A 14,901-nucleotide genomic window follows, 5' to 3' on the forward strand; every position below is an offset into this window, starting at 1 on the left:
ATCTATGATTCCAACACATGCCACGTTAGAGGTGTACAGGGGTGTTAGTTTATCATTATTCTTTTAGATTTTGTGGTAGAGTAACTGCTCCTTGTGGAGTTTGGGGTTTCATTTACCCCTTATCATCCAGCTCCGAAACATCCTGAGAGTCCAGCAAAACATTCGTTTTAGTACACCAATTTATTTGCTGTTTTTTGTATCACTATACCAATTGTCCTAGTTACCCTTTGTCAATTACGAAACTTGTGGTTTTAAAAAAATACGAGGAAGCCATGGAAAATTGTTTACTTTAAGGTATGAAAAGTACAACAAATTTATTATTTTTTTGCAGTTTTACATTTAAAAAAAATGCTGCCTCATGCATATATTTTGATGTGAGGACATTTTTGACCATTTGAGGATAATTTTAGACTTCACTAGGACTGACTAAACCTTTAGAAATTACAGGAACTAGACTTCAAACATTGGAACTCAAACGTATTGATTACACATTTTCTGTGTAACAATTTAGGTACTAGATGCTTCTAAAAGTCTTATTGATACTTCCAAAAATATGCATAAAGACAATGACTAAAACACCCTTAAATTAGGTTATGTTTCCTACATAAGAAACTTGGATAGGTTAGTGGGTAAGATCCGTGGATAAGAGAAAATAACCAAAATTGGACAAAGGAAACACAGCCTGGGATAGACTTGGTGATGAGAAAGTAGGTTTAACCAACAAAAGAAGTCTACACAAGTTGAAAAGTTGGTGAATGGTCAAGAGAACCTTTTAGTCTGTTTCTAATTTTCCTCTTTAATTTAGGAAAAGTACAAAAATAGCATGAATTGATTGAAGAAGTTGAGAGTTCTTGGGGCTAGTTGTTTTCAATGAAGAGTGGTCACAAGAAATTAAGAGAGAGAGAGAAATCGATCTACCCCATGTGTGGTGGGTAACACAAAAAGGTGAACCAACCTCCCATCCCTAACCCCACTCTTGTTGCCTAAACTTGCACCACAAGGTTAGGGGGGGAAAAAAGGAAAAGTGGAAGGTGAACCAAAGCCCACACACAACCACAACCATATCTCTTTCTATCTTCCTTTTCTTCTACCTATCTTTAATCCTAGTCCATTCTTTTTTTTATATATATTTTGACTAACCCCCCCAACCCCTTTTTCCATAAGCCCTTCTCCCATGCTTTTTTTCACATAACATGGTCCAAAACTAAGAGAAAAAAAATTCTCCCAAAGCCCATTACAACCTATTTAAAAATAAATAACTAGAGATTTTTTTTTCCATACAACCATGGTTAAAGCAAATTATTCTATTTTCACCTCTTTGAAAGGAAAAACTGAAATCAAAATACCTGATACCACCAGGATACAGTCATATGTAAGAATATACAACCTTAGTCTTTTAAAAAAATGTGTCTTCCCACAAGTGGGCACCATTGATGGAGTGAAGAATGATTCCAGTACAGATGATGGTGGGCCACACTACACGGGTGAAACAGTTGGTGTGGAAAAGTAAGGTGATGGAGCTATGATTGTTTCTGATAAGGAAGATGCGTGATGAGGATCTAAGGTCAAAGTAATCCGTAGTTGTTTGGGTTGACAATACAAGTATTTTCTTTTTTGTCCGGCCCTTAAACGAAGGGACAATTTATGGTAGTGTTTGGGGGCTGCTTCCGGCACTTCTCACCCCCCAAAATCATTATAGGGTGTGAAATTATCATTTGGTGGCAGCTCGGATTTTCTTTTTTGACTAGAGTCAGAACGTGAAAATGGATCAGAAGCAAAAGTTGCCCCAATCAACTTCTCATTTTTAGTTTTTGTAGGAATTAGATTAAACTTAAAGATACATATTTTTCGGAGAAGAAACCTTAATATTTAGTTAATCCACTGAAATACCTCTTAAAGATTTTTTAAGACAATAAGTTATATTAATGACCAATAAGTCACCTCACAACGACTTTTTCAACTGCAATTCTTATAATAAGTGATTTCAAGGGGAAGTGTGCTAGACCCATATTTATTTCTTCATAAAAAATAAGTTTATTATAGAGCTTGGACAGAGAGGCCGGTTTCACTCCTTGTCCTACCATACCTTTAACCCCTAGTACACCTACCTGAAGGTTACTTATACTTGTGCCCTTTAAATAAAAAAAAGAAAAGAAAACTTTCTTACCAACTAACTTCTTACTTATACTTGTGCACTTTAAAAAAAAAAAAAAAAAAAAAAAAGGAAGGCTTTCTTACCAACTAACTTCTAGAAGGTCACAACTCACAACCCCTCCCTCCCTCTCTCTCTCTCTCTCTCTCTCTCTCTCCCTCTAGTCAAAATCCTATAAAAGCCCCATATATATCAAGACCTCACAAGGTCCAGTCTTATTGCACCACTAACTACAACTACTAGTACAGTGATACTTCATGGGTAGATCTCCTTGTTGTGAGAAAGCTCACACTAACAAGGGAGCTTGGACTAAAGAAGAAGATGATAGGCTTATTGCTCATATCCGAGCCCATGGTGAAGGGTGTTGGCGGTCCCTTCCCAAGGCGGCTGGCCTTCTCCGCTGTGGAAAGAGTTGTAGGCTTCGATGGATCAATTACTTACGGCCCGACCTCAAACGCGGCAATTTCACCGATGAAGAAGATGAGTTAATCATCAAGTTACATAGCCTAGTTGGTAACAAGTAAGTTTATTCTTGATGTCATCATCGAAAAATTTGGGATGGGATGGGATGAGGTTCTCTTATTCAATTTTGTTCAAAGTCACGTCTTTTGTTATTTATATCCACTTTCATTACCTTGATCCACGTTCTTTTGGATCTTCCTCTCGCTCATCCCTTCTAAAAGGACCAAATTATCTCTCAATATTCCAATTATACTTGAAAAGTTGATGCATTAGAGATTTGATGGAAGTATTCTTTGTTGTTGTTGTTTTTTTAGGTGGTCCCTTATAGCCGGGAGATTACCTGGAAGAACTGATAATGAGATAAAGAACTACTGGAACACCCATATTAGGAGGAAATTATTGAGCAGAGGAGTTGACCCAGCAACACATCAACAACTAAATGAGTCCGTATCGAACGCCACGACGATCTCTTTTGCTGCTGTCACTAAAGAAGAAGAGAAGATTATTGTTGATGGGTTTGGATGCGAAGAAGAAAAGAGCCAAAGTGAAGAACGCTGTCCGGACTTAAATCTTGAGCTTCGAATTAGCCCTCCTTATCAACACCCAACTGAGCCATTGAAGAGTGGAGGGAGCAGAAGTACTCTTTGTTTCTCTTGCAGCTTGGGCTTACAAAATAGTAAGGACTGTAGTTGTAGTAGTAGTAGTAGTAGTAGTGATTTCTTAGGCTTGAAGTCTGGGCATTTGGATTACAGAAGCCTTGAGATGAAGTAAGAATGATTACGATAAATAGAAATTAAAAGGGATAGCTTATAATCGATTATGTTTAAATCTCTCTAGTTTTCTGTTGTTCTAATTTGTATAATTATCAGCGCATAATAGAATATTATAAAAGTTCGTTTGAGAAATTTGAGGATATATAATGGGTTTTCTTCTCCTCCTCTGGATCTTGCAAATTACCTTTCTTATTATTAGTCAATCTTTTACAGAAAATGGAGATCGATGAAATGAGATCATTTGTCCATTTTTAGGGCTAATAATGGAGTTTGCTTACTCCAAAAGATTCTTATTCATCTTGATATTTAATTTTGAGCTCAAGGATATAGGCAGTTTTTGTTTATCTAATTATGGAAATTTTCATTTTTTTACTCGAATTTTTCTCTCTAAAAAATAGACTAATGATAATCTAACACTCTTTTTTCATACTCCCCACCATACGTCCCCTAACCTAATAGTTATACAGCCATAATTTTTTTTTATTGTGTATCCCGGAGCATAGGATCTATGGTTCTGTGATAGAAACGTACATGGGGCGTAGAAAAAAAGTGTTAGATTATCACAACTCCTTAAAACAAAAGGCATATCTAACCAGATAAGGGTGTCAGTGGAAAGGGTACTGACCTAGGAAAAGGATCATATGAAACCACAGAAGGGTATCAACGTGAAAGCCATCACAGAAAGGACCACTAATGATGAAGATTACCAGTTGTGGTGGTGCCTCAAAGAGATAAAGACTTAACTTTTTGTATTATAGTACTTAGGTATATTACTTGTATAATAGTTGTATTTTTATCAAAATTCTTAAATGAAGATTTAAGAAAGTTATCGAAACCGTGCACTTCACCTAATTGTTATAAAAAAAAAAAAATTAATAATAAATTTAAACATGACTTTAGATAGAATATTGGATATAAGAGGAGAAGCGAAGAAGAAGATAGGATATCTGGGAGGGTAGGTAACCCATCCTTATCATAAAATGAAAAATAAATAAATAAATACAATCCATATAAATTTATATAATTTCTTTTAATAATTATATATATAGCAATAGAGGTCATACAACGTTATCTGGTCTTTACCAACAAGATAATATATATACTGTAGATTACCAAAACAAATAAGTGAAATAGAAAGATTTGCTGATTTGATCATATATCTCTTGCAGTGTACGTGTCATTTTGTTTTCTAATACAGTTCATTGAGTGAATTAATTTAATGTTTTTTCATCACAGATTTATTAGACTACATAGCAAAGAAAACAAAAAAGAAAAAAAAGAAAGAATTGATACTTATTTTGAAAGAAATTACATGATAATCAATTTTTGTAATCAAAATATGACATATTTGAGACATGCATGGTTGATGTTGTGCCAATTGAGCAAGAAATTAAGAGATGTCAACAGTGTACTCTCACGATTTATATGTAAGATTCATTATATCTTTACTAATTGACATATTAATTAAAGTAATTTAGAAAGACTCATTATGCATTTATTTAGAAATAATCTATATATGATAAGATAAAATACAAAATTTTAATTTTTTTCAAATTCTTTCAAGAATTGCTTAGCAAGAAAAAAATTCTTACAAGAATTGACAATCAGCATGTGCATAGCACATGTCCCTTCCCAACTAATAATAATATATATGGGTAGCGTTCAAGGGCAAACTTTTTAGCAAACTTTTTGGCAAAATATTTTTCAAAACATGGGTTAGAGGTTTTGGAATGGGCTGATTTTTGGTGAGGATGATCTCTATGGTGAGTAGATCATCCTCACGAAAAATCAGCCCATTCCAAAACTTCTAACCCATGTTTACCAGTTGAAAAATCGTGGACCGTCCATTTTTTGTAAACTGTTTTTGATGGGGTTAGAAGTTTTGGAATGGGCTGATTTTTGGTGATGATGATCTCCTCACTGTAGAGATCATCCTCACCAAAAATCAGCCCATTCCAAAACCTCTAACTCATGTTTTGAAAAATGTTTTGCCAAAAAGTTTGCTAAAAAGTTGGCCATTGAACGCCCCCCAATATATATATATATATAGGGTCCCGTTCGCCACCCTTAGTTTTACCACACACTTTAACAAACGCGTTTTGTCTTACATGGGTTATAAGTTTCGGAATGAGCTGATTTTTGGTGATGATGATCTCTATGGTGAGGAGATCATCCTCACCAAAAATCAGCTCACTCCAAAACTTCTAACCCCATCAAAATTGATTTACAAAAAATGGACGGTCCACGATTTTTCAACGTGTAAACATGGGGCTAAACATTTCGGAATGGGCTGATTTTTGGGGAGGATGATCTTCTAATCATAGAGATCATCCTCACCAAAAATCAGCTCATTCCAAAACTTCTAACCCATGTAGGACAAAAAACGTTTGTTAAAGTGTGTGGTAAAACTTAGGGTGCTGAACATTTCCCATATATATATATATATATATATAGGGAAATGTTCAGCACCCTAAGTTTTACCACACACTTTAACAAACGTTTTTTGTCTTACATGGGTTAGAAGTTTTGGAATGGGCTGATTTTTGGTGAGGATGATCTCTATGATTAGAAGATCATCCACCCCAAAAATCAGCCCATTCCGAAATGTTTAGCCCCATGTTTACAAGTTGAAAAATTGTGGACCGTCCATTTTTTGTAAATCATTTTTGATGGGGTTAGAAGTTTTGGAATGAGCTGATTTTTGGTGAGGATGATCTCCTCACCATAGAGATCATCCTCACCAAAAATCAGCTCATTCCGAAACTTCTAAGCCATGTAGGACAAAACGCGTTTGTTAAAGTGTGTGGTAAAACTTAGGGTGCCGAACGGGACCCATATATATATATATATAATATATATATATGATAAATTAATTGCTAAGAACACTACCTAACAGTTAAATTTTTTCATAAAATATTAAAAGTACTCCTAACTAGTAGACTATGATATGAAAATATGTACTATCATGTCCATTTTCATCATTAACTTGACTGTCACATTTGTTAGGAATAAATTTTTTTTTTGTTGTTGTAGAAGAAGCTGATTTTTATACACTTGTAATGACAAGCATCAAGAAATGATCATCCATACTGGTTATTGTTGCTAAGATAGAGCTACAATAAGTCAAGTGATGCGATTGATCGATCGATGCTATATCAGGCCCACTAACAAATGGCAAGGCATCGACATCAATACCTTTGTTGATACTGGGGTCCAAATTGTAACCACCAAAATAGCGTTATACACCGAACGATCAATAGGTTATCATTCTTCATTACGAAAATAAAATTTAAATAATAAAATTTTAAAAATAAAATAATATTTTAAGCAAATAATGATATAGAGAGAAGACTAGAGCCACATCATCCCAAAAAAGAAAAATCTAAACCGCAATTAAGGTATTTGGTGGTGAGTGACCATGAACAAAAGGACAAATAGATAGAAGCTGATTAGAACAAAAAAAAAAAAAAATCTCAAAAAGCAGTGAGCCTGCTAATAAAAAAAGGGTTCCTTTTCAACATTTCACCAACTTTTGCCTACTTCAAAGATGTTAGGTAGAGACATTAGAAGCTTCCATGAGCATTTTTATAGCTTAGCCTTGAAAGGAGATTTATATAAGAAGGCTTGTTATTATAAATTATTGTTACTTTGCTTCTCTTCTAGTAATACCTTAATTATTGTTCTAATTCAATCCCACCCAACACATGACTGACACCTGTGGTGGGTCCTCTTGGTTCCCCTGTGAGGACCTACTTATCCAAATGACATCAAACAGCTCATTATTTTACGGAAATGTTTTCTTGACATTACCCCTTTTTTTGGTTATAGTTTTAGGACACACTAATGTGGTTTTGGTTGTTTGCTAGCTCCAATCCTTTAAAAAGAATATAAACATGATTATAATACAAACAGTTGACCCAATAAACAACACACAATCTTGACCATCTAAACATAAAATCCAATGGTTGAGAATTATCCTTGAGAGAAGTATCATCTAGATATTTGTCATTTGGATACACATAAAATCCCAACCGTTGGTTATGCTTATTTAATCAAAGATGTGTTCTTGAGTCAATAAATATACTCATTTTTTTATTGTTGTTTTTTATTTAGTTGAACAACTAAAATTTCTATCACCATTAAAAATGAGAATATTAATGACATGTACATACAAGGATTATAACTATTATAAGGATAAATTGAGAGAATGTGAATTAGGTTCAAGCTACAATTGACCTACATCAAGGATCGATTTTGAGTTAATATTTGTTTACTCTAGTTATTGACGAAATACCCGTTTGTATTTGAGAATATGTGCTTTAGTGTATGTTATTTGCAAATAATACAATATTAATTTATGAAACTAGATATAAAGTAATTATGAAAGTAGAATTATAAAGAGTTGTTAGTTAAATTCTAAACGCTTTAAAATAAGTAAAATCAAACTCAGACATATGAAGTATAAATTTGGTATTGGCATCCAAAAAGAGTAATCCCAGTAAAAATTGATGGTCCAGGAGAGTTCGACGTGATCATTTTTATGATTTCAAATCTATTATATAGAAGGATGGATAGATTATAAAAGATATTGCTCATAAGATCGAAGTTGAATGGTTGAGTGGATGTGTACTTCAAGAGTGCTATACGATCAACACATGGCATTCAAGTTAAAAAGAAGTAATAAGATCACCAACTATCCTTTATAAAGTTTAATTGAATGTTGTATGGCTAATAAACATTGTATTAGTATATTAAGCATAATAGAGATGATGATGTTTAGATTGTTGAGCAAAAAGATTAGGAATGCATTCAAGAAAATGCAAGAACATTTGTAATAGGAGATAATCTTTAAAAAAGTCCTTACGATCATTTGAGCATGTTGAATGAAACTTGACTCCAAATCCACTCATAAGAACTAGTTAAAGAGTCGTGGTAATCTAATTCCTCTAAGTGGCATACTCGATCCACATCCCTAATGTAGAGTGTGTCAGAACCATCGATTTCCTTTAATTGAGATACACAACTGCACATATTTATGAGGACATGTAATTATATATCTCGAGACATAAAAATTATGATTCTGACACACCCTATGTCAGGGGAGTCGAATAGTATGTCACATGAGGGAGTCATATTATCACTACTCATAGTTAAATTAGAAATTTTAAAAGAGTAAAGAAAGTCAAAAGAGTGGGTGAAGTCGAAGACGGTTAAATTAGTTATTAACACTTTAATAAAAGTAATTATAGTTTTACAAAATGAAATAGAGTTTGATGATGATTTTTATCTCTAATTTGTTTTTAGAAATAAAACTTGAAAACAAAAATTAAAGTAAGGTTGCAAAGGGTAAGAATGTAATTTCAGAGTTAAATGGTGAGTATTCTCCTTAACCATCCTTTTCAACTAGTACCCCACACCTTACCAACTTCTCTCTTTTTGGGCGGTGGTTGGTAGGCGCCCGCAACCGTCATGTGGGCATGTGTGTGGTTGCGGCGGTGGATCCCACAAAACCCCCACTAGTTACAACTGTGGTGGGCCCCTGTGACAACTCCTTACTATGTGGGCTAGGCAAGCCGGTGCACTCACAGCTGTTTCCGTCAATGCCATCACTCTTTCATGAATATTTTTATTTTTTATTTTATCTTAATTAGAAAATTATGTTGTTTGATATTTACAAGTCAGATACTTGAAATCTTTGTATTACCCCAACTATATATAAAAAATAAAAAATAAAAGAAAGAGAGAAAGAGTAATTATTGGCACCCAAACTTTTTCTTATTACATCTCATTTAAAAATGAGTTTTTTTTTCCTAAAAATATGTACAACTTATTTCCAAATTAAATCGATATAGTGTTCATTTTAATTCCTAAAACATGTTTCTTCAGTAAACTCGTCAATTATCAACGAATTCATTGATAAATTATCAGTGAGATTGTTGATAAGGTAAAATTATTAATATTTTATTAATAAATCCATAAATTATAAAAATAATGAATTTACTGTGAAAACATGTTTTGGGAATTAAAATGTATAGCATGTTGAAATTGGAATTTTGTCATATTCAACATACCAAATTGAGATTCACCCATTAAAAATAAAGAAAATAAGCAAATAATTGAGAATAAGTTAAAGTTGGAGTGCCAATAGAAGCTCTTCAATTTGTTTTTGCTAAATTTTAACTTTTTTGGGTTTAAGATTTTATATTAGCCTAATCATAATTGTAAACAACTACTTACATGATTTGAACAAGTGGCATAATATTTTTTAATGTTAAGATTATAATTTTAACCAAGTCATGGTAATGTTGAAGTGTGTGTTTTAATCTTTAATTGGGGTGTGATAAATAATTTAAGAAAAAGGGGTGTAATAAGTAAAAGTTAGGGTGCCAATTACAGCTCTCTAAAAAGATTCCTTAACCCTGATAATTTTAAAATAAAATAAAAAGTCCTTACAACTGACATGGAAATGTGCATTGAACATTAATTTTCCATTTTATCTTTAGAAAATAATCAATGCCACATCATCTAAATGTCAAGTGCAATATGTAGGGTAGTCAATTTAAAACAACTCTAGAAAAAATTGTAATTTTTTAAAAATCCAAATCTATATTATTCACATTTTCTCCCTTAAGACTTTATTCTTACTTTTTCTAAATTGATTATAAATTCATATTAAGATTAATGATAAAACAATGCACTGACACATACGTCATCTATACGCAATTAATGTGGCAAGGGCATAGAATCATAAATCTTTTTTCCTTGTGTATCCTAAAAAAAAAAGATCTATAATTTTGTGCCTCTACCAGGTCAATTGCATATATCATACTTTTATCATAACTCTTATATTAATAAAAGAGTCGTGATAATATGACTCGTCAAGTGGCATACTCAATTGATTTCTTGACACGACAAGCTCGAAAATCATAGATCTGTATATCTCGAAATACACGATTGCACTTCCCCAAATTTTTTTTTTTTAAAAAGTGTTTCCTGAGGGAGCCATGTATCCCAAGGCATAGAGATTTATAGTTTCTGAACTTATTCATGTCAAGGAGTCGATTGAGTATGCCACGTGACGAATCATATTATCAAAGACTCTTAATAAAAACCTTACAATACCATTTATTATTAATAAAAGGATTTCCATTTGAAATCGGTTGCTTCCTTTAAGGAAAATAATTTATGTTAAAATCAATTGAGTTACAAAGAACGTTCTCTCTCTAAACTCATTCCAAAGATCTTACATTCGGATTCAAGGATTAGTCAAACATCATCCTTTCGAATCCATCCCACGATCTATATATGTCCGTGTATGGCGTGTAGTCCTTTACCTACCTTCATCCTTTCCTTCCGTCTTTTGTTGTGTAATACATCTAATTGTAGGAAAATCATTTGATGGTTTATATAGAAAAAAATAAAGCCTAAAACTAAAATTACGAAGAGAGGTGTCGGAATTCACGATCTTTAAAATAAGTAAATTAAAAACAAAATTATAAAGTAGCAGTAAGATCAATTATATTTTATAGAGCTAAATATTAAGAGATTAATTGGAGTAGAGAAAAGGACACTGAGATGCAACCCAAAAGATCTTTGGGTTAAGGCTACGAGGATGATGATGCCACTCAAATCACCTAATGATCTATGGGTCGATGATTAGGATAATTGGTTCAAATTAGTTTTTCAAGATCAATATGTCTTTTCCTTGTAATGAGAGAAGGTCAAACACGTGTTTGTTTACACCAAATTTTAAAAGACAAAAATACCCCCATATGTTGAAGTTCAATTTGATCCAAAGGAATATAATTTCAATCCGCGGCCTCTTTCAACTACCTCAGTTTTTAGATTTCTAAAATTATAAAAATATCATTTTCAGTTTTTCATTAAAAACTCATTTTCCCTCCTACTGATTAAAATCTTCTTTTTCATCAAACACGATCATTTGATATGCTTAAATCTCATTTTCCTTTTCCTTCCTACTGATTTGGAGCATATCAAATGATGGTGTTTTAACCCATTTGTGGGGTTATTAATCATTCAAATCTATTTTTTGTACCATTATTTGGTATAATTAAATATTTTGTTCTTAGAGGTGTTTTTAATCATTTTTCAAATGAATCATGTTAAAAATCGATTTTATCTTTATCGTTTGCATCAAATTTTCAATACGTTTGGTAAGTCATGATCGAACTTATCAACACTATTTTGATAGTTACGTACCAAATGCATTTTTGTCACATAAGATCTTCATGTAAAGAACTGTTTGGTATGTACCTACTGAGTGATAATGTATTTTTTTCAATATATTTATATCGAATTTATCGTTTTGAGATCAATAGTTATATACCAAACAGTTCTTTACATGAGATCCCATGTAAAAAGTGTTCAATACGTTGTTAGTGAACCTTTTTGAAATGGTCGGTATGTATTCATTAAAAATTATTGATAAGTTCAATAAATTACTATTAATTTTAAAATAAATTGGTGGGTGTAACAAGTAAAAAAGTGGGTGTCAATAGCCCGCTACTTTTTTAAGATTATATATATGTCCCAATGAAGAGCTGATCACCAGTTGTGACGGTCAATATCAACAACCTCTTCAGATTCTCTGTATTCTGACCTCATCTGTATATGTATATATCTTAAACCATTTTATTTAATAAAAAATATAATTAACAAAGATAAGATACGAACGGTCCTGTTACCTACGGACGCCATAGAATGGTCCACAGTCCGTCCACACACCGAAATACGAGAAAACTTGAGTGCTGAACAAAAATACCTTTCTCCCATGTTAGTGACCCTCACATCAAAATTAATTATTTTAACCACTATGTCTTTTAAGTAATTTTGATCAATAGTTAGTTTGAAGCCCTAATGTTTTTTATACCAACGGGTTCAAATTCATAAACTCAGATTTAATGGTTACAAATCTTCAATCAGACCAATTTTTGGGTTGTGAATGTCCATTAAGACGTGGGCCTAAATGTCATGGATAATTGCTGAATGAGAATGCCAAATTACAGCATTTGACATGACTAACACCAGAGACAAGTGTTTGTGAGCAACACCTCAAACTTCCTCATCTTTTATTTTATTTTTACTTTGATTTCACCCCAAGTGAGTGTGGCATGTGGGCAATGCGTCAGTGTGGAAGAAGTGCGACATATCATATCGAGCTTTGATGTGGACCTTCTTAGGTTAGATTCAGATCATCCGATCCGATGCAATTGTTATTGACTTTGGGGAAAGAAAAAAAAAACAAAAAAAGACCTATCATTACGGTTTCAGGGGCGAAGTAACATGCTTAGGGGCAGTGAGTAATCCTAACAGCAGTCACGAATTCTTTTCTTTCTATTTGTAAAAAAGGCTGAGTCAAAGATAGGATTAGCTATTCAAGCACGAACACTTAATTCTAAATATTAAGGGCGAAAATATGAGAGCATGTTTTGTTCTGAAGAAAGCTATATAGATAGATAGGTATTTGTGTTCTAGTAGATACATGCAAGTCATCACTTTGCTTGAACCAAATTGATGCTCATAGTGCCTACTTTTACAAGTAAAATAGGTTACACTTTTGATACCAACAAATTGCCCCCATGTTCAACGCACACACATTGTAATAATACTGACAAATAGTCTCACTGGACACAGCCATCCATAGCCCAAAAAACTATCTTCGTGGATCTCTTTTGCCCCTCTTGTAACCTAAGGAGAGACTCAATGAAATCAGAAAGAAGAGTTAGGACCCTATACCAAAAAAACCAATTTCGACACAGCTCCCTCTTCTCTTGGTTGGAACAACATTTTCTCATGACGTCTACTTCCTGAGGCAACAGATTGCCTCCACCATTATTAAGGATGACCTCCCACCTATTAACAATATCCAACACCACATCAACCTCATTCATGGCTTGGATACATAGCTCGGTTGAATATTGCACAAGGAACTTGCCCAGACAGGTCAAACAGTTGAGCAATGAGGGACTAGTACGTTAGAGCATTACTCCTTGCATGGTTCAACCTTTTATTAATGCTCAACGTAGAAAAATGGAGAATGTGTATCAACAATCATCAAATATTGATTAAGCATTCTTCCACTTGATGTTATGTTGGATATGCTATAAAGCCATTGTCTGGGTGTTTTGGTCTTTTTAAGGTTAGGTTGGTTTCCTTGACCAACCTCTTTCTTCTTCTTTTTTTTCCGTATTTTTCCTTCCCTTTAAATGAAATTTTCTATAAGAAAAAAATATATATATTATATAGCAACCTCTGGAGCTGGCTATCCTCGTGCAAATTAAACTAGGAGATGTATGGAAGACTACATTTAAAGCCAAGGAAAAAAAATTCAGAATGAGAAAATTTTACAAAGTGAAAATAGAGTACAAAGACACCTCAGAAGTTGAGAAGACTAACAAAGGATACATGTAAAGGTCTTTTCCTAAATTTACCTCGAACACCTCAATGGTAACTTTGATGGTGAATCTGCCGTCCTCTACCGAGCCAGGACACTGGTGTGGTACCTACCAAACACCCTCCAATGTTCAGTTAGAACAAAAGTCGCAAGAAGTAATGGCTAAAAGAATTGAAACACTCTCCAAAAGTTCCTCTCCTTTATGGCATCCTCCTCTATTTATAGGCTAGTCCCTTTCTTTAACCATCCTCATAGACACGTCACCCCTTTCCTTATTCAAGGGGATTCTAGATGATCCTCTTCTGCATCTTCAGGTTAGTTAAAGGAAAGCTTTCGCAAGATAGGGAGTTACTCATTTAGGAAAGAACGTGATTAACATGGTCAACCAATCCTATAATCTTGGGATAGTCTCCCAATCCAAGTTACCCAACCATCAACTCCAATACTTTGATAAGTAACCAGCTTGACTCAGCCAAGCTGAACTGATTAGCATCGCAGTTGCCTCGAGGTTGAATTGCATTGGAATAAAATCCTTCTTATCGTTCCAATACCTCTTAGATCATGCCATGTGTAGGGCCGGGACTTAGTATGACTTCTCTCCTATACAACACACAATCAAGAACAGGCTAAATCAAACGTAAACATGACAACAAAGTTTCAATCAAACCCCAATTGAAAACCGAATCTTCGAAAAGCTATCCCCCTGCACTCCTTGAATACTTAGACCAATGGAAAACCAAGACATTAATTTAGAAAGAAAAAAAATGTTGTAGATGATCTCTTCTTTACTGTCAAACAACTAGGCAATTCTTTCCTTCCAAATGCACCAAGAAACAAGAAATAAGAGTAATCATGAAAAGATACAACCCCTTGAAGAAAAAACTGGAATATGCCAACTAAAGCATACATTCCGGTAGAATTGGATAACACCTAGTGAACACCAAATGCTATGGATTATAGAAAAATGGAGAAAATTGGTTTACAGATTCTGCATCACTTTCCTAAGAAACAAAAATACAAAATGAAAAAAAAAATCTCATTTCCCAATTTTTTTTTCTTTTTCATTGATCAGTTTGGTTTCAGAAGAAACTTCAATGACT

The 14,901-nt window shown here is 33.5% G+C and overlaps 1 protein-coding gene across 1 annotated transcript; it reads left to right on the forward strand.

Moving 5' to 3' along the window:
- The first annotated feature begins 2,333 nt into the window (after positions 1-2,333).
- Positions 2,334-3,534, forward strand: LOC147403492 (myb-related protein 308-like). Its single transcript, XM_086439087.1, has 2 exons — positions 2,334-2,672; positions 2,929-3,534. The coding sequence occupies exons 1-2, from the start codon at positions 2,410-2,412 to the stop codon at positions 3,383-3,385; spliced, it is 720 nt and encodes a 239-aa protein (XP_086295213.1). The 5' UTR covers positions 2,334-2,409; the 3' UTR covers positions 3,386-3,534.
- The last annotated feature ends 11,367 nt before the right edge of the window (positions 3,535-14,901 follow it).

Source organism: Akebia trifoliata, chromosome 4, assembly GCF_017979445.1.
Source record: "Akebia trifoliata isolate Shusen 1 chromosome 4, ASM1797944v1, whole genome shotgun sequence".
Lineage (NCBI taxonomy): Eukaryota > Viridiplantae > Streptophyta > Magnoliopsida > Ranunculales > Lardizabalaceae > Akebia > Akebia trifoliata.

What these genes read in the sequence shown, in the direction of transcription:
- LOC147403492 (XM_086439087.1), top strand. Translation starts at nt 2,410, where the DNA reads ATGGGTAGATCTCCTTGTTGTGAGAAAGCTCACACTAACAAGGGAGCT. An exon ending in CATAGCCTAGTTGGTAACAA is followed by an intron (nt 2,673 to 2,928) that starts GTAAGTTTATTC and finishes TTGTTTTTTTAG; the next exon opens with GTGGTCCCTTATAGCCGGGA.